General features: G+C 40.3%; 1 protein-coding gene across 1 annotated transcript; it reads right to left on the bottom strand.

Annotated features, from left to right (window-relative positions):
• Positions 1-1,011: 1,011 nt before the first annotated feature.
• Positions 1,012-21,207, bottom strand: LOC117288189 (coiled-coil domain-containing protein 13-like). The gene is made up of 15 exons (XM_033768930.1): positions 21,134-21,207; positions 19,503-19,756; positions 18,778-18,849; positions 18,407-18,512; positions 17,421-17,656; positions 16,733-16,855; positions 16,164-16,268; positions 14,999-15,211; positions 14,143-14,319; positions 13,514-13,720; positions 12,627-12,799; positions 11,800-11,904; positions 10,976-11,107; positions 10,098-10,346; positions 1,012-1,713 (listed from the first exon to the last, which is right to left on the bottom strand). The coding sequence occupies exons 2-15, from the start codon at positions 19,704-19,706 to the stop codon at positions 1,545-1,547; spliced, it is 2,271 nt and encodes a 756-aa protein (XP_033624821.1). The 5' UTR covers positions 19,707-19,756; positions 21,134-21,207; the 3' UTR covers positions 1,012-1,544.
• Positions 21,208-22,625: the final 1,418 nt, after the last annotated feature.

Raw genomic sequence — 22,625 nt, 5'->3', positions numbered from 1 at the left:
AAAATAGTATCACACAAATTTGGCCTCGAAAACCAACTCGTAATGAGTTTTTACATCACAACCTAGCTAGCAGGACTGTGTTAAATACATCTGGGTTTTTATCTAAGGAACAAATCTGAAATACTTCCTCAATGAATACTGTCTGGTGACACAATCCTTTCAAAGATATAACCCTTAATTGTTCCCAAGAATTTTCTGGGCCATCCCTTCTCGGTTGTGTTTGCACTTGAGTAAACAATTGCTCCATTACGTTGTAAGGTCCATTGCATTTGTAAAGGAAAAGAACCGTCTAGCAAAAAAGAGATGTTTCAACAATCCCAATAAAACAGTTCAACCATTTTAAACACCGAGGTCAGTTCTGTGACTTTTCTGGTATATGAACTGACTAGAATTTGTGTGTCTGCATTCTTACATTATCAGAAAGCAAAGGATAATCTTACATATTTTGAAATATTTTGACACATGAATGAAAACACAAATGATAACATCTCTCAAGGAAAAAAGACCCGCTCAAAGTAAACAAATTGAATGTTGTTAAACAAACACAAAACAAATCCTTATCCATGTCAATATTTGGACATGTGTAATTATTAATAATTCTTTTTAACTTTCTAAGAAATTTTGAAACCAGGTTGAGAAAACATCAACTGTTATCAGAGCAAACACTCTTCCATGAAGATGTTTGTACTTTACCAGCAAGTGTACTACATGTAATGTTTTATTGTTATGCTATTTTAGCTATTTTAAAGTTGCTGGTTTAATTTTTTTCTTTGCAAAGCTTTTCCCATAGGTTTTTTATGTTGCACATTTTTACTATACTTCTTTAATGTGCTGTTTCTTGTGCTTTTTATGTATGTGCATAAATTTGCTTTCTTTCGTATTTAATTTCAATGTTTATTGTAAAGCGCATTGGTCTGTTTTGGAATTGCGCTATATAAATCTTTTTAATAATAATAATCATAATAATAATTTCTTATTTCCAACACCATGCAAAGCTTCAAACATCACTTAAGCCGAGTTCCAATTGAAACTTTTGTTGTTGTTAAAGTACCGTGACTTTTCTGTAGAATGAAACAATAAAATCCAATGGGGACGCATGGTAAATTGATCTCCCTGTCAACTTACCACGACTGTGATGTAAAATTAACATGCGAAAGAGATCGCAGAAGACTTCTGCGCAGCTACGGTAACTTAATAGGCCCGCTACAAAGTCCAATGTGAACAGCTCAGCTCTGCGCTGTAAACCTACCGCAACCACGCTGTAAAACGCTATATGCAAACTCCGCAGGATATAAGTCCTTAGGGTCGGTTTCACAAAGAGTTAGGATTGATCTTTACTGCTAATCAATCATAACTGTTGGTGTGATGACACAATACAAATCACTTTGGCGATACTGACAACTCAACTTCTGATGAATCTTAGTGCTTTGTGAAATCAAGCCCAGATGGGAACGAACGGTAGAATTACACCAAAGCCAGGCACAGTAACTTTCTGTGTGTCGCAGAAGAAAAATCCAATGGGAACCCGGCTTTAGTTATTCTTGTTAGCTGCTTATTGCGTTGGCTTGTTTGAACTGACGTAATCCTTGGAGGAAAACCTCCTTGGTTTGTCTCATCATCTCATGATAAAGTTTAAGATCTTCCTCTTTGGCTTTCAAGGTGCTCTTAACGGCTGACTTCAAGGCGTTGTTTTCATCCATCTGAATCCCTAATCTGTAACAGCAAATATTAGCGCACACAGTAATTAATGACCTGATGTTTTAACCCTAGCAGAAAGCTAAATGTTTAGGCCTAATGGTATATTTTATATAAGTTATCACACAAGTGGAGCGGAATATAGAAAAAATATAGCGCTTCTGCGTCCCATATCCAACGAGGCCGAAGTATTTCTACAAGCGCGCATGTGATAACGTATTTATCTACAAGCACACTTGGCGCGTGACATAGAACACACAAGACGCACGTAGTGATATTAGCCGTGCAATATAGGTTTTGTATAACCACTCCATTATGCGAATCTGATTGGAGGATTAGCGCGTACTTGAAGATAATTAACATTATCACAATGTGATCAAAAGGTCATTGCATGACAATTTACACTAAATTAAAAAAATCAACTTAACATATCTGGGTGTACACTGTATCCACAATACAATATTTAGCTTATAATTGTTCGTTTATTGTTTCACTGGTAACATTGTAAAACAGGCCATTATATATGTACATGTTCAAAATAATACAGTTAAGCCAGGATGAAATAAATACACTTTTATGATACTGCAGAGGGAGCTCACCAAGAAGCAAAGCTTATAAGCTTGAGTCCCAAAGAATAGCAGTACATGTTAGTGGAATAAAGCTGCTGGACTGGTTCCTTGTTCTACATTTCAGCAAATCATGAGTGTACATGTACATGTATGTGTGAGAAGAAGCAGAAAGTCTGGTGTCCTGCTTTAAACCCTGATGGGAGAAACTAGGTCAGACACACTGGGGCCACATTTACCATGGAAATATCTGGTATTTTAAGAAACTCAAGGACTTTTTTTTATTATTCATCAGGGACATAGTGATTGATTGATATAAGTATAAAAACACATTAGGATAACTGCTACATAATTGGTTTTCAAACTTTCATCCCTAAATAGGGTGATAAATGTTTACCCATTATTGTTGCGATGCCCACAAAGTGAAATACATGTACCGGTAAGTCAATTTATTTCTACTGAACATTGCCGCAAGCTTGTGTGCCAACCCACCCATGTCCCACTATTCACTACTGTCAGTGTTTACAGGGAGGTCATGAATCACAAAATGTGATGACAATAGAAAATTACTTGGCAACAAGCTCTGGAGAGCTGTTGATTTATAAAATATTGTTAGAAACGCGAAGTAATGTAGTTTTAGAGAAAGAAGTCATTTTTTTTACGAAAATAATTAAAATCGGAAAGGCTTCAGGCATGTAACTAGCCATTGTCAGGCATCTGAAAGCACACAATTCTATGCAACAAGAATGTTTTTCTTTTATTATTTTCGAGCAACTTGTCTGAGCAGTTGAACCTGAACTTTCAAAGGGTTGTTATTGTATGCCATATGTCGGAATACATCGAGCGAGGATACTGTTTTTTGACTATTACCAAAATGATACTGTGTTTGTAGAAAGTGTGCACCACCAACTATACCATCAAGCACACATCAAATAAATTATGGATTAAAGCAAGTATTAACAAAATAGAGCTTAAGAGCCTTACGAAATAGAGATAAGATTCCCTAATAAAAGAAGGAAGATTGTTCCAAATCATGTATTTGTCCAGCTACACTGAAAGCATTTATGAATAGAGTAAAATGTTGTTGTACAATTAATGTCAAATAGTTTGATGTAAACTTTGAACGATTACAAAGTGCCGCAGTTTAAGTCATTCACCATGTTCACTCCTTCTGATATTCAAGAGGGTCATAATGGTCACTGCTAAGTTGGCTTTACTCCTTGTAGTAGTTTGTAGGGAAGTAGTCTATGGGGCAGCAGTCTGTGGGGCAGTAGTCTGTGGGGCAGTAGTCTGTGGGGCAGTAGTCTGTGGCGCAGCAGTCTGTGGGGCAGCAGTTTGTGGGGCAGCAGTCTGTGGGGCAGCAGTCTGTGGGGCAGCAGTGTGTGGGGCAGCAGTCTGTGGGGCAGCAGTCTGTGGGGCAGCAGTCTGTGGGGCAGCAGTCTGTGGGGCAGTAGTCTGTGGGTCAGCAGTCTGTGGGGCAGTAGTCTGTGGGGCAGCAGTCTGTGGGTCACTTGTCTGTGGGGCAGTAGTCTGTGGGTCAGTAGTCTGTGGGTCAGCAGTCTGTGGGGCAGCAGTCTGTGGGTCACTTGTCTGTGGGGCAGTAGTCTGTGGGGCAGCAGTCTGTGGGGCAGCAGTCTGTTGCGGGGGAGTAGTCTGTGGGGCAATAGTCAGTGGGGCAGCAGTCTGTGGGGCAGCAGTCTGTGGGGCAGCAGTCTGTGGGGCAGCAGTCTGTGGGGCAGCAGTCTGTGGGGCAGAAGTGTGTGGGGCAGCAGTCTGTGGGGCAGCAGTCTGTGGGTCACTTGTCTGTGGGGCAGTAGTCTGTGGGGCAGCAGTCTGTGGGGCAGCAGTCTGTTGCGGGGGAGTAGTCTGTGGGGCAATAGTCAGTGGGGCAGCAGTCTGTGGGGCAGCAGTCTGTGGGGCAGCAGTCTGTGGGGCAGCAGTCTGTGGGGCAGCAGTGTGTGGGGCAGCAGTCTGTGGGTCACTTGTCTGTGGGGCAGTAGTCTGTGGGGCAGCAGTCTGTGGGTCACTTGTCTGTGGGGCAGTAGTCTGTGGGGCAGTAGTCTGTGGGGCAGCAGTCTGTGGGGCAGCAGTCTGTTGCAGGGGAGTAGTCTGTGGGGCAATAGTCAGTGGGGCAGCAGTCTGTGGGGCAGCAGTCTGTGGGGCAGCAGTCTGTTGGGCAGCAGTCTGTGGGGCAGCAGTCTGTGGGGCAGTAGTCTGTGGGGCAGTAGTCGGTGGGGCAATAGACTGTGGGGCAGCAGCCTGTGGGGCAGCAGTCTGTGGGGCAGCAGTCTGTGGGGCAGCAGTCTGTGGGGCAGAAGTCTGTGGGGCAGCACTCTGTTGCGCAATAGTCAGTGGGGCAGCAGTCTGTGGGGCAGCAGTCTGTGGGGCAGCAGTCTGTGGGGCAGCAGTCTGTGGGGCAGCAGTGTGTGGGGCAGCAGTCTGTGGGTCACTTGTCTGTGGGGCAGTAGTCTGTGGGGCAGCAGTCTGTGGGTCACTTGTCTGTGGGGCAGTAGTCTGTGGGGCAGTAGTCTGTGGGGCAGCAGTCTGTGGGGCAGCAGTCTGTTGCAGGGGAGTAGTCTGTGGGGCAATAGTCAGTGGGGCAGCAGTCTGTGGGGCAGCAGTCTGTGGGGCAGCAGTCTGTTGGGCAGCAGTCTGTGGGGCAGCAGTCTGTGGGGCAGTAGTCTGTGGGGCAGTAGTCGGTGGGGCAATAGACTGTGGGGCAGCAGCCTGTGGGGCAGCAGTCTGTGGGGCAGCAGTCTGTGGGGCAGCAGTCTGTGGGGCAGAAGTCTGTGGGGCAGCACTCTGTTGCGCACTTGTCTTCGGGGCAGTAGTCTGTGGGGCAGTAGTCTGTGGGGCAGTAGTCTGTGGGGCAGCAGTCTGTGAGGCAGCAGTCTGTGGGGCAGCAGTCTGTTGCGGGGCAGTAGTCTGTTGCTGGGCAGTAGTCTGTGGGGCAGTAGTCAGTGGGGCAGCAGTCTGTGGTGCAGCAGTCTGTGGGGCAGCAGTCTGGTGGGCAGCAGTCTCTGGGGCAGTAGTCTGTGGAGCAGTAGTCGGTGGAGCAAAAGTCTGTGGGGCAGCAGTCTGTTGAGCAGCAGTCTGTGGGGCAGTACTGTTTAGGGCAACAGTCTTTGGGGCAGCAGTCTTTGGGGCAGTAGTCTGTGGGGCAGCTTGGTCATTTGTTCCATTTTCTAAACACATGTTTGTTGGAGAGCTGTTTACTACTCGGCCATAAAGCTGATGAGTAGCTATCGGTGTCAGTTCGTGAAGCTCCTTGCAGCAATTACAGCAACACTGGTTTTTCAGTTCTGTAATTACATTTAGTCTGGTTCGTAGAAAACCATACGCAAATGGCATAACAGTTACCATGACTGAAGTCGCAACCATCATATTTGCATCCATGTTCTTTTCTGTGGCGACTAAATGCAAGGTTAAATGCACTAGGTGAATAGTATCGAAAGCGAGTACAGCAATTGTTGTGATGGCTAACTTGATAACAACTCTGCGTTGTAAAGCGGCTCTTGCTAGAGGGCGCTTCCAAAGTCTTGTTAAAGTCCAGGAGTACAAGACAAAGTTAATGATGAGAAATATCATTGCCATAAGGAGCATAACCGACAGTAAAATGGTTATTCTAGCTTCCCATCTAGCATGTTTGGTAACAATAAAAAACAAATTTATAAGTCCGGTACAAACCACAGCAAAGATCCATGTTCCGACACATATTACGGCAAGACGGCAATTGCTCCGGAAAATAGATGAGCGTTTTTTTTTTGCGAACGTCGCTAGAAGATGTTCCATGGCGATCATGGTAACAAACAGACCGGAGGCAATGCGGGCAACAGGAAAAAATGAATATACTTTGTGCACCCTCTCCGGATCCGCAGCCCACGCCAGCGATAAGGTAAGGAACATAAATCCACTCACAGAGAGGTTACACAAGACGGCGTTGAAGGGTGTTCGCATCGACTTGGCGCAGACAACGAAGAAGATGAACAGACCGTTTGTCAGGAAACCGATAGGGCTCACCACATAGATAAGAATACTTGCTGTGCAAGTACTGTTCATCTCACACCTGTAGTTTTCCATGTCACAGACTTCAAGTTGTGTCAGTGGTTAGCGTTGCCAGACTTTGAAACAAGTCAAGATGAAGGATAATGAAGGATGATGTCACGTGGATTCCGTCTCAAGTCTAACAAGGACTCAAGGTAGCATCTCACAGCTGTAGTTTTCCATGTCACAGTCTTCAAGTTGTGTTAGTGGTCAACGTTGCAAGACTTGAAAACGAGTCAAGATGAAGGATGGTGAAGGATGATGTCTCGTGGATTCCGTCTCAAGTCTATCAAGGACTCAAGGTAGCAGCAGGCGATGCAAATAACTACTCAAAGAAAACAGAGTTTGTTTTGTAGTAAAGCGGTTCCCGATACTAACACATTGGAGTCGAACTTGCCACCAGTCTAGATTGATGGCCTAGTGGTACATGTAAGTCATCTGCCCAAGTACCCATCGGAGTGATTTTTCTGTACATGTTTTTATCAACCACGCCCAGGAAAGTACTTAGTATACAGTGCTTAATAAAAATCGGTGTATGGGTAAAAGCAAATTGTATTCTTTGTCACTGACGCAAAAATTAACATTTATTTTCCAATTAGTTCATCATATTATTCAATCTATACAACTGTCGCCACTCATGCGTTAAGGAGCTGTCAATAAATTATCTTGTCTCAATTTCCCTTGTGGTTCATTACTTAAGGGACACGTTCCTTTGGATCGGGCGAGTTTGTCTATAAAAAGCGTTCAAAACAGTTTATTATAAAATGCATGGTTAGAAAGATGTGTTACAAGTAGAATATAATGATCCACACAAATAATATGCCTCGTAATTGCACAGTTTTTGTTATACGTTGTGAACTAACACGACACACCATTTTGTGGAGTCAAATTTTTGACTCAACAAAATGGCCGTCCGTGTTAAAGTTTGCAAATTAAAAGGAAAACCGTGCAATGTGTGGATCATTATATTCTTTTTTAAAACATCTTTCCAACCTTGCATTTCATAAGAAATGGTTTCAAACGCTTTTAATAGACCAACTCGCTCGATCCAAGGCATTGTGTCACTTTAATTTCATCTCTTTATGCTTTTTAACAAAAGTGTAAACGATGACTTGTCAGCTTGACGTATTGCAATTTACTGCTCCATCACTGATGACAAATTTATTAAAAATAGGCAGCTTTCCTCTCCAACCACAAAAGCTTTGGAATGGGTTCATAATATAATCCTTACACTGAAGAACAAATTAATGCCTCAAATGAACCAGATATTTCAGCCCAAATGTAGCCAAAATCAGTAGTTTTCAGTGGCTTTCCCTGTCTAGAAAAAAACAGCTTTGTAGTTTATTTATGAATGAAATGAATGATCTCGGCCAGCTGCATATTTTGTTTTTATCTTTTTCGTTTGTTAATTTATATAATTATATTAATTAAAAAAAATAAAAAAATTGTACATTGTTTTTATTTGCTGTGAATTTATGTTGATTTTAATCCTTCAAGGAACTCCATACAGAGCATGAAAACATTCACCTCACAGAAAAGAAAACACTTGTATATAATATTCTCTTATCTTAGAAACTTGCCGAAATTGTTTTGTCTAAGCAAAACTTGTTTAACAACTCCTTGTCGTAGGCTATTATAGAACTTTTAATCTTGGCAAACTCGTGGTCAAACAAATAATATTGCCATACCCTTCAATCTCGACCCATGAAATTCATGTAGATATGCTAAAAAAAAAACAACAACAATGCTTCATAATAATTTAGAAAACATGATCCAAGCTTGAACTATTTAGGTTTATAAATAAAGACAAGTTTACAAACTGTGGACGAAACAAACTATATGCATGAAAACTGTTCAATGTTGAAAAGCCTTGAACTGGTTTACAATAGATGACATGATGATGAATAATAAATGAATATTCAATAGCTTCACGTATATAAGTCGGTTTGCCAACAATCAGTGACCACATGGACAGTCCCTTCTACTATTGGTTAATTTCTGCTTAATGAATAATTCATGAGTATGAATAAAACATAAATATTCAATATGTAGCCTCATATTACTAACAGACATGACAGATAATGACTAAGATGGTTAATGTCTGCATACTGCATTATTTATAAATACGACAATTTAGTAAACACGGATAAATATTATAACAATTACAGCCTCATGATCAAGAGCTAACATACAGTATCTGCATGGCAGGCCCGTGTGCTTCGTTTTTTGAAAGGGCAAGGGCACCAAGACATTTTCTCTTTGGTAAAGGGCACCCTTTGAGGAAATTGTAAATCTCTACTGGAGCATTTCAAGGGCACCAAGGCAATGACCAGGGGGTATGGAGGCAATCGCCTTTGTTGCCTCCGTGAAGTATCGGGCCTGGCGCATGGCATGGTTATAGCGCTTCATATTGATACGATTAATGTATGCATAATGAATTATTCATGACCACCTTTAACAAACATGGATGAATATTCAATACATAGACTCAAAGTCAATTGCTAACAAACAGTGACTTCCTGGTTTGTCTACTTACTGAATTATTCATGACCACCTAACAAACCTGGATGAATATTCATTATAGACTCATAGTCATTGCTAACAAACAGTGACTCCATGTACGTAGATGTCTACATACTGAATTATTTATAAATATGACCACCGAACAAACATGGATAAATATTCAATATACCAACTCATTGTCTAATAATTGCTAACAAACAGTGTCTTCATTGTTTGTATACATACTGAATTATTCATAAGTATGACCACCTAACAAACACTTATGAATATTCAATACATAGACTCATAGTCATTTGCTAACAATGACTACATGATTAGTAGGCCTAGGCGAATTATTCGAATATCCGGTTAATGGCGAATAGGTTTTCCTATCCGTAACCGCGAATGCCTTTTTTTTCTTAACCGGATATCCGCATAGGGCGCGAATACCTATTTATAAACCGGATAGTTCTGTAATTACAACCAAGTAACCGGATATTCTTTAATATCCGAATATCCGCGGACGTCGGGCGACAACTGATATGAATGTTTTGTCTGAATCCTTATGAAACTTCTATTAAGACGGCATAAAACAGCATAAATTAAGTATTTAACTATGCTCACCTCCGTGAAGAGTTAAAACAATGACATTTCCGACGTATTTTGTTCAAAGATTATAAAAGTTTTCCTTCACGTAGAGTCAATCACGATCAGAAGAAAAAGCAAATCGCCATCTTTAAATTAGATCCGGTCATTTTATGAATGAACCGAGTGACACTGTCTAAATCTAATATCAATCCGCCCATAAGATCCCATTTTAAAAAAAATTTTTTTTTAATAGCGCCCTCTAGCGGCGAAAAAACTATTCGAATATCCGGTTAATTTCGGATAGTTGGCCAGCGGTATCCGAATAACAAAATTTCACTACTCGCCCAGTACTAATGGTTAGATATTTGCATACATAATTATTCAAAAGAATAATCACCTGGCAAAAATGGATACATTTTCAAAAATATAAACTCATATAGTCCATTGCTCACAGTGCCTACATGGTTAGATGTCTGCGTGCTGAATTACTTATCATTTTGATCACCTAGCAAACATCGATGAATACTAAATTTATATACGTAGTCACAAACAATGTGAATGGTTAACTCACCTCCAAACATAGGTACAAAGTCAGAGTAAAGCCAAACCATTACATATTAAAGCAACCGCTTAATAGACCCTCTCACAATCAACCGAATATATGAATAATTCATGAAAACAAATGAATAAACATGAACCTACCTTGTCTGTAGCTCATCTAGAGTCTGGTGGTTGAGTGACAGCTCCTTATTCACCAACTCCTCATCTGTTACGTATCCTCCTGACATCATCGTCGTTGTTGACTTCACCGTCAATGACTTCTTCACCCCTTTACCGCTGCTACTCTCAACTTTGACCTTGCCTAGTTGTTTCTCAAGCCACACGTTCCTCTGTTTGACTTCTTGAAGGTTGCTTTGTGCTTCGGTGGTTTTGATGTTGGCATCATCAGCCCTGTGAAAGAAGAGAGAGTGAGTGTCACAAACAGTCGACTTCAGGCATGTAAAGGCTGTGGACACTATTGGTAATTACTCAAAATAATTATTATCATAAAACCTCTCTTGGTTACGAGTAATGGGGAGAGGTTGATGGTACAAAACATTGTGAGAAACGGCTCCCTCTGAAGTGCCATAGTTTTCGAGAATGAAGTAACTTTCCACGAATTTGATTTTGAGACCTCAGAATAAGATTTTGAGGTCTCAAAATCAAGCATCTGAAAGCACACAACTTCCAATATTATCTTGCAATTTTGTCGACCAATTGAGCTGAAATTTTCACAGGTTGGTTATTTCATGCATACGTTGAGATACACCAAGTGAGAAACTGGTCTTTGACAATTACCAAAAGTGTCCAGTGTCTTTAAATGGAAAACAAATTTATTGGAGGGATGGATTGTCGAGGGGAGAGTGTTTAAACTTTCTTCAGTGTCTTCTCTCCATTTGGTTCTTGGCTAATATAGTGATTAAGTTTGCTTTTCTGAGTGTCCTTGGCTTCACAATCACAATAAATTAAATGAAAAATGAATAGAAATAATTAGGAGGTTTTGAGAAAATTTGAAATCTTCAAACTAGAATGTTTCTGACCTGTTCTGAAGGATCTGAACAAGCTCCATAAGCTTATCTCGCTCTACCTCAGCAACCTGACACAGTGACCTGTATTGTTGTAACTGTCTCCTCCAGTCTTCGGACCCCTCACCTGATGCTGATGTTACGCTCCTTCAAGGGGTGACACAAAATGAATCAAGTCAGTACAAAGATGTAATTGATAACACAAAACTTAAAGGCAAAGGACACAATTGGTAGTTACTCAAAATAATTGTTAGCATAAAAACTTTCTTGGTAACAAGCGAAGAAAGGTGTTAATAGTATAAAACATTGTGAGAAAAGGCTCCCTCTGAACTATAACGTAGTTTTCGAGCAAGAACTAATTTTCCATGAATTTGATTTCGAGACCTCAGATTTATAATTCGAGGTCCCGAAATCAAGCATCAGAAAGCACACAACTTCGTGTGACAAGGGTGTTTTTTCTTCCATTATTATCTCGCAACTTCGACAACCAATTGAATTCAAATTTTCATATGTTTGTTATTTTGTGCATATGTTGAACACACCAAGTGAGAAGACTGGTCTTTCACGTTTCCCAAAGGTGTCCAGTGTCTTTAAGAACACGTAACATTAGAAACTTTTTTACTACTCTCCCAAAAGAAGAAATTACATCGTCGCACAAGTTTAAAAGCACCATAAACATCAAACAAATTAAAAGTCACAAAAGGCAGATACAAATATTGCAAAAAGAAGCGATGCACCAAGTAAGACCAACACTGGTCTTAGATGATTACCAAAAGTTTCCAGTACGTTTAAGTTACAACTAAGATTTGACGAGTAATTGATATTGAATGATAACTTACCCAGCACTGGTGGGCCGTGTACCCCTTGAGGATCCTCTACTTGGTGTATCTCCATTACTCAGTCTAGATGATCCCCGCTGGCCGGTTGGAGGTCGTATCCCTTGCCTAAAAGCAAATTTGAAACATTAGTGGTCAAAAGTAGGAAAAAGGTTATAATTTGTATAAATTTATTGGGGATGAGATTTGAGGTCCTAGACCATCAATAAATAAGCCATTTGCATGTTAGATTTTAATATACAATGACGTGCTTGATCACGAGTTACCACTAAAATTTGAATTCCTCAGACAATCGCCAGTTGCCATGTCCCATGATTCGGGGCAAGCTTTTGCATTGTTTGTAAGAGAGGGTGAACAGCCATACACAATTCTGAATGGATGTGTCTGGCGCAATGGTACCAGGGTCTGCTCATCTGGAGGTTGTTATGCAAAGGCTTGCCCCTACCCATTTGACATACAGTGTAGCAACTGTTTGAGGTATTCAAATGTAAGCGTTACACTGTGACTATAGCAAGTCATTGTACCAGACATGATCTATAAATATATCAATAAATAAGCCATTTGCATGTTAGATTTTAATATACAATGACGTGCTTGATCACGAGTTACCACTGTGACTATAGCAAGTCATTGTACCAGTCATGATCTTAATAATAAATAATAATAAAGAAAACTTATATAGCGACAAAGTCTGCCTAAAAGACGCTCAGGGCGCTTCATAGAGAAACAATCTAAAAAGCAAAGGCAAAAAAAAACCCTTATCTAAGTAATTAATCAATCTATCTCGCAAATGGCTTATTAGATAAGAACATCAAGAATGTTTACGTTACCTTGACTGCGGAGGTGTTGGTGACCCATGAGACAACCCACTGTGTCTCTCTGCACTAAGTGGTCTATCCATTGATGTGATTGTGAGGGATCTGCTTGGGGTTCTGCTCTGGGGTCTGTCAAGGGGTGTGTCGGTAAAGCCGTTATGCTGCAACCTCTGAAGCTGCTGTTCTTGCTGAAAGAGTAAATATGAAATATCAAAAACTGAGTCTGGAGGTTTTTAAAGTGTCTTTTTGTCTTTAAGGTTAAGCTTAAGACTTTTTGTTTTTTTGATCAAGCTTTAGGCTAAGTTTTGTTTTACATGTATTTGTGTATGATATTTTGTTTTTACTCTTTTCTGTTTTATTCTATTGTGGTGACTTATTGCGAGTGTATCTTAGTAAAGTGTGTTTTTGAACATGTTTCTGGTGAAATGCAAATAATAATAAATGTTGTATTATTATTATTAACATCCTGAATGTGCACATTATTATGGACATTATTAACAAGCATTCAGCAAAGCGCCTTTTCCAGCTGTTACAAAGCGCTACAACAAAACAAATAAAAACCACAAAGGAAACATTTTAAACAAGTGATATAGAAAAGGTTTGCGGTAACACCGTGTAATGATAATCTCTTAATAATTTTGGGTGGATCTGAAAAGAACCGTTGGTTTCAACTCGACGTTTCAATCAGTATGCTCCGATCATCTTCTGGAGAAAACTTAAATAAGTGAGTTTCACGATGCCTATTAAACTGGGAAGTAAAACACAAAACACTTTTCAATGAAAACATTATGAACTAAAGAGAATGCTCTCAATAATTTCCAGGCTGTCACAAGAGGATGTCAGGGAGAAGGGAGCCATGGGAAGGGGGTAGAGATCGGGAAGGGGGGAGGCGTTAAACTGACCATTCTTCTCATTTCCAGTACTTCATCCTCCAGCCTTTGAACCTTAGCCTCTTTCTCCTTGACGATGAGTCTAAGTTGGTCTACCGTGTTGGCTTCCTGTTGGCTGCGTAGTTGTAGCTGCTTACCAGCATGCTCCTGGAGCTTCTTAGCATCTTGGTGTTGCTTGGTGCTTAGGTCTAGATGCTTCTTAAGCTGGTCCTGCTGGCCCTGGAAATTGAAACAGTACAGCAGCGATAGTTATAAACACAGGAGCTACTTTAAAAAAAAATAATCCTGAAGTCGGGACAAATCCTAAGAAATCACATGCCTGACTTTTAGAACCACATTCTACCAAGAAAAGAGATTTATTATGGACTCTCTGAAGGCGAATCTAACGTTAGATTTTTCACCATTATTTACAACTTTTTTGTCAAATACTCTTAAATAATTGTGTGAAAAAAGATTTAAATTTTGTTTAGTAAATTATTTTTAGACGGCTGGAAGTAAAACTAACTCCGAAGATCACTGATGATTCTGACAATCGACTCATTCAGCTTGACTGCATCACAAATGTCTGGTCTCGTAAATAATTTGAGCTACAAGCCTTGCTGTTTTGTGGATTTTTTTCAACCTTGGCGACCATTACTCACCAGTAGCGCTTCAATCAGCTCATTGTCGTGTTTTCCCTTGTCTAGCAACGTGGAATTCTGCTGCTTCAATGCCTTCACCTCATTGGACAACACTTTATTACGCGCTTTGGACGCATCAAGTTTCTCCTTTTGCTTACGGTAATCCTCTTCCAAAGTCTTCAATTCTATAGTTGCTTTCTGAAAAAAAGACGATTTTGATTGTGAAAGGAGTCAAATGTGGTTGAGAAAAATGTAATATTTACTTGCACAACATAATGTATTGAGCACCTTGCACAAGTGTCCAGTAGGCTCCGTCCACGACACACGTGTCAGCAAGAACACATGGGGCTCTCCAATGCCTTTCTGCACAGCTAAGATACTCGCACGCATGTCGGACATTAGTGTTGGACCTTTGTTGCGTTGTGATTGGTCAATACGCAATGGGGCGGAGCAATGGATCGGTCTGTTAAAGGCACCACACCTCAATCAACGGTAAGTTGCTGAACAGGCTTTTAGCGAGTACCAGCATAGAAATATAATAAATCTTTCAGGTTTCAGGAGACGGGGATGTGATAGGCTGTTGGGAAGAAAAACCTAAAATATGAGCTCAAAGCGTGAAAGCTTGCGGGCGCAAAGCGTGATAGATTGCGAACGCGAAAGTTTCCGAGTGCGAAGGCTGCTTTTTAAACATTTATCCTTGGTTTTGAAAGCCCAACTCTGCCATCTTGGGTGTTCCATACAGTTTCATCTTCATTTTCTTATGAATTTAATCTTAGATATAATAAAACAAGACAAAAAAAACCAGGTAAATAGCAGAATTACAGTTGAAAACGGAGAAATCAATCTGAGGAGAAAGTATATTAGATAAACATCTCACCTCTTTCTCTTCTCGTTTATCCTTCTCCTGTTGTCTGAGTCTTTGTCTCTGACGTTCGTCCATCTTCCCTACACCCTTGGTGCTTCTCGGCAGGGCAGACGTGATAGACGACCTCCCCTCAGAGAACTCCATCGTCATGAACTGCTCCTCCAAGCTCATCTCAGTCCCTGGGCGACTTTTAAACTGATCTATTTGTTGATTCAGCTCAGAGACCTGGTGAGAGGAAGTTGAGAGGGCGGGGGGGGGGGGGGGTAAGTATTTTGTCTCATAAGCTGGAAGCAGAAGATATCTAACTATTAATGACTTCCCAAGATATCCACAAATACTAGAGAGAGCTGACTACTACCAACTATCAAGATGATCACAAATTCATTCTCATGGAACCAAAACATGGTATGGTGCACAAACATGAGTAGACACCTGAAGTTACAGCTCTTCGCGGCCACTCTTGAATCAGTGCTATTTTTTTCCGAGCGAAGCATGGACATTAAATCTGTTCTAGAAAAAAAAAACTTGATGTTTACAACATCAGAATGCTTTGCTATATTGTTGATGTCTGGAGGGAAGATACCCCAAGTTTAGGCCAAATAAAACAAAACACCAGTTGGGGCCGCCTGCTTTTTTTAAAACTATTTTTTTGTTTTTTCGATTTTTTTTTTTTAATAAAAATAAAAAAGTTTTTCTTTGATCCATCCTTTCAAAGGGAGTGGCCTAAGGGTTTTTCCTGAATCTACTGTGATGCTCTCGAACACGTGTAACCATCTGTTTCATAAAACAATATAAGTGCATGCCTACCAGCAAATCTTTTAATAGTGCTCATGCAACAAACAGATTAAAAATAAGTTTGCGGTGGGTTCAAATTGAAGAATTGGTGGCCTGTTTGATTTGAAATATTAAGCGACCCTTTTATAAAACAAATAAAAAATAATAAATAAAAAGGCCCTCATCCTCCACTTTTTCGAAAAATCGGACGATCAGCTGGTATTTTTTTGCAAAAATCTGCGCAAGAAGAGTAAAGTTTGCAGGGCACAGCTATCGCCACCCGGAGCATCCAGCCAGCAACCCTGTCCTCTGGGGGCCTAAGCAAGGTTGAGCCCAAAGAGCCTAACGACCTTAATAGTCCTGAGCTGGGGGTTTCCACAAACTGACTCTACATTCTACTTACCTTGTTTTGCAGCAGAATAATCTGCTGAGCTCTACCTCTCCAGTTACTGCTATCATTCAGGAGGTTCTGAATGTTAACATTCTCACCTAGCTCCTTAGAAAGAACCTTCAAACACAAACAAAGAAACAATTTTTCATTACAGATTTTGAGATGTGGGGAATGGGTGGGGGGGGGGAGGGTGACTTAGTGGTATCTTTCCCCACCTACTTCTATGGTCACCAGTTCCAGTTTGTCAAGTAGATTAGGTTTCTCAGGTACTACACACTTTTTTAGTTGAATGAATATAAATAATTGACGCTACTCGGGCCGAACTCGGCTCGAGATGTTGTGACCACGGGTTTGTCCAATGTGAGAAATACACTGTGCCATCCAGGCCGATTCCTGGGCAGCTTGAACAGATTTATCGTTGAAACACAATCCACATGGCATTCAAACAAACTATGTAAGGTCTCAATAACGTTCAAACATTCTTTGGATTTTTTAGGTTCCTGAACTTGTGACGGACATAAAATCAAACAGATTCCAACATTCCTTTACACCAAGACAGTGTCACTCTGTCACTTGATTACCTTATGAGCCACCTTGAGTTCCTGTTTAAGTAAGTTGACTTGATTCCTGAAGTCGGTCTGCTTGGCTTGGCTCTTGTTTAGGCTGTCTTGAAGTGTCTTCAACTCTGCAGCCATCGACGCTGCCTGGTGGAACAATTACATCCGGCGTTTTCTTCATAAACAAACTTGGTAACAACTACAATAGGTACTACACAATACAAGTCATTCAATTCAATTAGAATTGACCAAGCTGGCCATTAGCTGGAGGTCACAGCATCTAGTGCCCTGTTCTTTGCCTTGGCGCCCTTGCCCTGTCAAAAACGAAGTGTACAGGTCTGTGAAGATCGCAACTACTTAGAGGCCACAGCCTCTAGTGCCCTGGTCTTTGCCTTGGTGCCCTTGCCCTGTCAAAAACGAAGCATACTGGTATGTGCAGATCACAACTACCTGGCACTACAGCCTCTGTTGCCCTGGTCTTGGCCTTGGTGCCCCCTTCAAAAGATCCCATAGACTTTCAGATTTTTCCAATGGAAATGCCATATTTGCAAAATAAAAATGGCCTTGCCATCTCAAAGATGAAATTCCAGGAGTGATTGATGACAGAATAGATGCAACAAAAGATGGCAGATGTTTGAGACTTTTCAAGTTAACATGACTGTTTCATACTAGCAGGAAATCTCTGAATATTTGGAGGGTGTATAAAAAATACCTGGTCGATGGATTGTTCCTCACTCAGTGGCGTTTTCTGATGGGTGCTCTTGCCTCCAATCTCTCCAGGCTGTGACTGTTGAAGAGCCTCCCTAACTTCTTTCTCTTTGTCTCTGACCTTACGAAGAAGCTGCTTCACTTTGGTTTTCTCACCCTCCAGTTCCGCTGTCAGCTCTCGATTTTTCTTGGAGAGGTCCACTATCTTGGTTGCCGCGGTGTCACTTGCAAACCCTCCACCTTGAAAAATGAAATCCACAATGAACTTTCATTCATCAGATTTTGTTGATGGCAGTGTCCGTCATAGTTCTCAAAACTGCCTCAAGACCGTTTTGGCAGTCTCGAGTCTCAGCGTGGGCCCAAGCTGGGCCCAATTTCATAGAGCTGCTTCAACACAAAAGGTAGCTAAGCAAACTTACCAGCAAGCTTACCAGCCAAAATACAGCGTCACATGTACAAGTTGTGGCTGGTATCCCGCTCATTTCTGCTAAGCAGAACATTGCTAAGCATTACCTAATCAGCTCTATGAATTTAGGCCCCATTATGCTTGGTTCAGATCTTGCGAGAACTTTTCTCGGTCTCAGGTTGAGAGATCTAGGTCTCATTGTTGGGAATCTATGTCATTGTTGCATGCCTCAAAAATGTCTACAAATCTGTTTTGCATTCTCAGCTAGGTCTTGTCTTGATCTTGTGAGGACTTGATCCGCTCTCAGATGGACAGATCTAGGTCTCATTGTTTGGAATTCTATGTTTCACTACAACATTGGTTGGGGGTCTCCCTTTTGCATCTTAAAAGTCACCGATTTGAAATCTGGCGTTTACTTAAATTTGATTTAAAGCAGTTTCAACAAAAATGCCAGAATAACTTCCCTGCCAACAAAATAAATGGTTCGGAAAGGCCATGAACTATTTACACATCTTAAGACAACCTAACCTTATCCATGATACACGAATTGGAAGAATCGGATGCTCTCTGAGCTTTGTATTTACCTCCTAGAGCTAGCCTGTCCTCATCTCTCTGTTTCTTCAGCTTCCTGATCTCGTAGTCTCTCTCACTCAGAAGCTTGTATAACCGTCCCGATTCATCTTTAAGCTCCTTGAGAAAGTGAAATCACAGAGCAATGTTTTCGTGAAATTGTTAATAACTAATAACTCAATTCACAAAAACTACAGCGCAAGGGAAGCTTTCTACCATCATTATGTATTTTGTGTTGTACAAAAAGTACCATAACCAATTAAAGCAAAAGTCAGGTAACACTCACAAGATATCAATGGGTAAAAAGGTTTAACTCAAAGTGACAAATAGTTGTAATTTTCTTGTTATTCCTGAAGCAAATTGACTTTCTAACTTCTGAACTTACCCTAATCTGACCGTTGAGATGAGCTGTAAGTTCCTCATCAAACTTAATGTCATTTATAACAGGTTCACTCAACTGAAAATAAAAAGAACAAGATTTAATCCATACCCTCTTCAGAGTGGTCTTTTCTGCACCCATTGAGCACACAAACCGTCCACCGTCGGCAGCCGCACCCTTGTCTAGATACTGAATAGGCTGGCATGACAAGTAGCTGGATAGATGTGGAAAGTACACATCTAAAACACCAAAGTACCAACCGCAACAGTCTCAAATCCTCCATTTACCCTTCTTGAGTGGTTACTTGCAAGGATCCTTCATCACAATTGTAACACAATCCATCTCATTATGGCAACTCAACACCCGACTCTGATTATGGTGGTATGTCCGATCTAAAGTTTGAAAAGTCCGATATTGCAAAACCAGGCAAGTTGGATCTTGCAGGATGCGTAAAAAACACTTTGAAATTAAACAGCCCTTTGAAATTTCTACTCACCTGTGAGGGCAGAGTGGGTTCTTGCCATTGATTACCTTAGTGCGCTACATATTTGGCGGCACAGGCTGCATACTCCCCAGGGAGCTAAGATGGTTTAAGAAATGATTTAAGGCCAAGTGATCAGGGGTAATAATGTTGAAGCACCATGAGCGTCACTGCGCACAGACCTGAGCATTATATAAGAAGCCAATATTATTATTATTATTATTATTTAGGCCTAAGTAGAATCACGCACCTTTAACTCTAGGTCATCATTTAACCTAAGACCACCGGGTTCAGATCCATCCTTGGTCTTTTTCCCATTCTCTTCCCTCTCCTTAGCTACTAGTTCCTTCTTATTCTTCTCTTCTTGTCGCTGTTTTCGTCGGAGTAGTTTCTTTTGTTGCTGCTCCTGAAGAGCCTGGAATTGCTGACGGAGAGTATCGTCTGTGGCGTCCATGATGAAATGCCGTAAACACTCAGCGGAGAGAATTAAGCATGGTCGATGATCTGTGACAATTGATCCATATGCAAGAAAAAAAGAATGAAAATAATTGTTTTTGTTCAACTGAATGGCAGAATACATGCCTGGAAATTGGCGATGGAAGGCCATTGCTTCTGTTGCCCCTTGTTCTTGGCCTCAGAGCCCTTTTAAAAGTCTCACACAAACTTTTAAAGATTTTCCGATGAAGTACCCTTTTGCAAAATTAAATTGGCCTTGCCCTTTCACAAAGTTGAAATTTCAAGCCTGAGCTGAGGGGTGAGGAGAGTGAATTCAAAATGTTAGACTTACACTCAGCTCTGATTTCCAGCACCTAAATTAATATTTATTATTACAAACACATTTAACTTGCACGTTTACAATCTTTCGTTTGATTGACAACTATGAATTTATGAAATTGAGAGTTAGAACAGACTAGAGCACAGCTTATGATGGCGGTACATGTATCTGTTCATCTATTTCTACCATCGTGCTCTGTTGTTGCACACATAATAGTTTACGCTCTTTAAAAGTGGTTAACTTTAAATTGTTATTTTCTTTTGGTCCCACAGAAAATCCAAAACAGAAAAAAATAAGTCAATTATTGTTGTTTTTTAATGTTTAATCGAAGGAAAACAAAAGGATACAAAACAAAAAACTACTCAAAATTGACATCAGATATATATTTGCACTCATGTTTTATTTATTTATTTACAAATTTATTTGTTTATTTAATTTGAAATTTATCGCGCAGGTATGGATCGACCAATTTTGTTGTCAAGTGCTTCGTCCCTGGTTTCAACAAAATGGTGAAATTAATAAGACGCCACCCCCCCCCCCGCCCGAAAAACAACTTTTAAGGATAATAAGGCCTATTTATGGATAACTTTCCGTATGGCGCCCCCACTTTTTCACTAATTTTTAGAAAAAGGGACATCTCATCGAGGTAAATTAGATACTTTACTATATTATTATTTCATATCGAATGAAAAAGTGGTGGCGCAACGCCATAAAATACGGAAACTTGTTATCCCTATTTATATTTCTTTGTCATTTGTGAAAAATGAACCTAGCAATTTTTTTTCTTTACTATCAAATTACTCATGATGGGACAAGCTTTCCATTGATACCAATTTTTTGTAGGTGCTCTGGAAAAACTTCAAAAGTGCCGGACTCCCTAACTCAACTGCTGGTGTCTGTGTGTATGGAGTGTAAAATCATGGAGGTAGAAAAATGAAAATCATGGAGCCTGGCCCAGGAACTTACCCAACAAAAATAATGAAAAATACATTTATTTAAGAAGTGAAATTAAAATTGAAAAACAACATCAATATCCATCGTGTATGTGGTCATTCAATTCATATGAGAAAAAATTAAATATCGTGCAAAAAGTATTGTAAACAAACCTTTTGCCGTTACGTTTTCCTTCGCAACATGTATCAAGGTACAACAGCATCTAAAAATTCCAACAATGTCAAGAAGTTCCTAGACGCACCATAACTGAATTACAATTGTTCATTTACTAGGCACCCGACTTACCCAATCACTTATAATAACAGGAAACGATAGAGGGCGCCCTATGTTGCTAAGTTGGCGAGATGGGGTGGGCGGGACTGTAGTGGGGGGCTACTTTTCAAATTGTACCTTTTTGGACAGAAAAACCAGGTTTAATGGTTGGATTGGTTGTTATTGATTTCAGCCATTGGTAAGATTGTAACTTGTCGAAGTCGTCAAGTTTCGGGGAATGCTGAATCCCCCACAAGTTCTTTTTCACGAAGCTGCCTAACGGACGGGCGGCCGTCTTATGGCAAAACAGTGCAACTAATTTTGTGGTGTTTTTGAGAAAAACAGTTGTCTGGGTAAGTTGGGGGCGCTCTTTTCGTATAGCCCGGTCTCGTTTTCGCACGTGGCTCCATTATCAAGATACAACTATACAAATTGTGGTCTTTTTGCCTTTTTGTGTGTTTTGGTATGGCAAAACGCATTATGTTGACTGAGATACTTTGTTCTGCACTTTATTTTATGGCAAAACGGTCCTTTTATAAGAAGCAGTCTTCTGCTTGACTGTAGCTATGTGTTCAGCACGTCAGTGTTTATCTGGTAGAAGAGGCTTTCATTATGATGTAGTGTTTTGGGTTTAGTAAATTTTTACCACTACGGTAGTGTTCACATGGCAGAACGCCTTATCTGTATGATACACCGTTTTTGCCAACAAAGAAATACAGAAATGTTTCATTCTATGTTAGACTATTTACATGGCAAAACAATGTATCTACAAGATGCTTCATTACTCCCTATCTTTTAATGTGTAAAGGACTCGTACAATGTAATACATGTGAAGCAGTGTTTTGTTTTGCCAGATATGGTGGTATGTGCATGACAGTATGATCTCATGGCTAGATCTAGACCATCTAACAGCATGCTATGCGCAATGCTACAGCACCAACTCCAACAACATGTAGCCTTTTAGTTCAACTAATTAAGAATTTTAACACTTTTTTGTTAGAGTAAAGCTTATGTTCTAAGCTTCAATTTGATATATGATTTAACTATTTTATCCTCATACTTTAGGAGTAGGGGCCTGAACAAAAACGCTGTACAAACGCTATGGGGTTTTAGGCGGAAACAAAGAATAATAATAAGAATAATAAGAATAACTAGACATTAGTTGTTTGTGAACAAACACAAAGCTGTTCCGTGTTCTTTGGCTCGGATTATTTGCTAAAATTACCAAGGAGTCTATAACTGAAAACAAGTTTGAAATGTTGAACAGTGTCTTAAGTTATGGTGCCACTTCTGGTCAACGCGGAAGTAGAGGTCAACTTGAGGTCACGGTTTTTTAAAGTTTATTTTTAACGCCTAAGGGTTCTAAAGCTGAAAAAAGTTTGAAAATCGGTT

Source organism: Asterias rubens, chromosome 3, assembly GCF_902459465.1.
Source record: "Asterias rubens chromosome 3, eAstRub1.3, whole genome shotgun sequence".
Taxonomy (NCBI): Eukaryota; Metazoa; Echinodermata; class Asteroidea; order Forcipulatida; family Asteriidae; genus Asterias; species Asterias rubens.
Note: the sequence above shows the minus strand (reverse complement) of the source record. Positions and strands in the feature narration are given on the sequence as shown.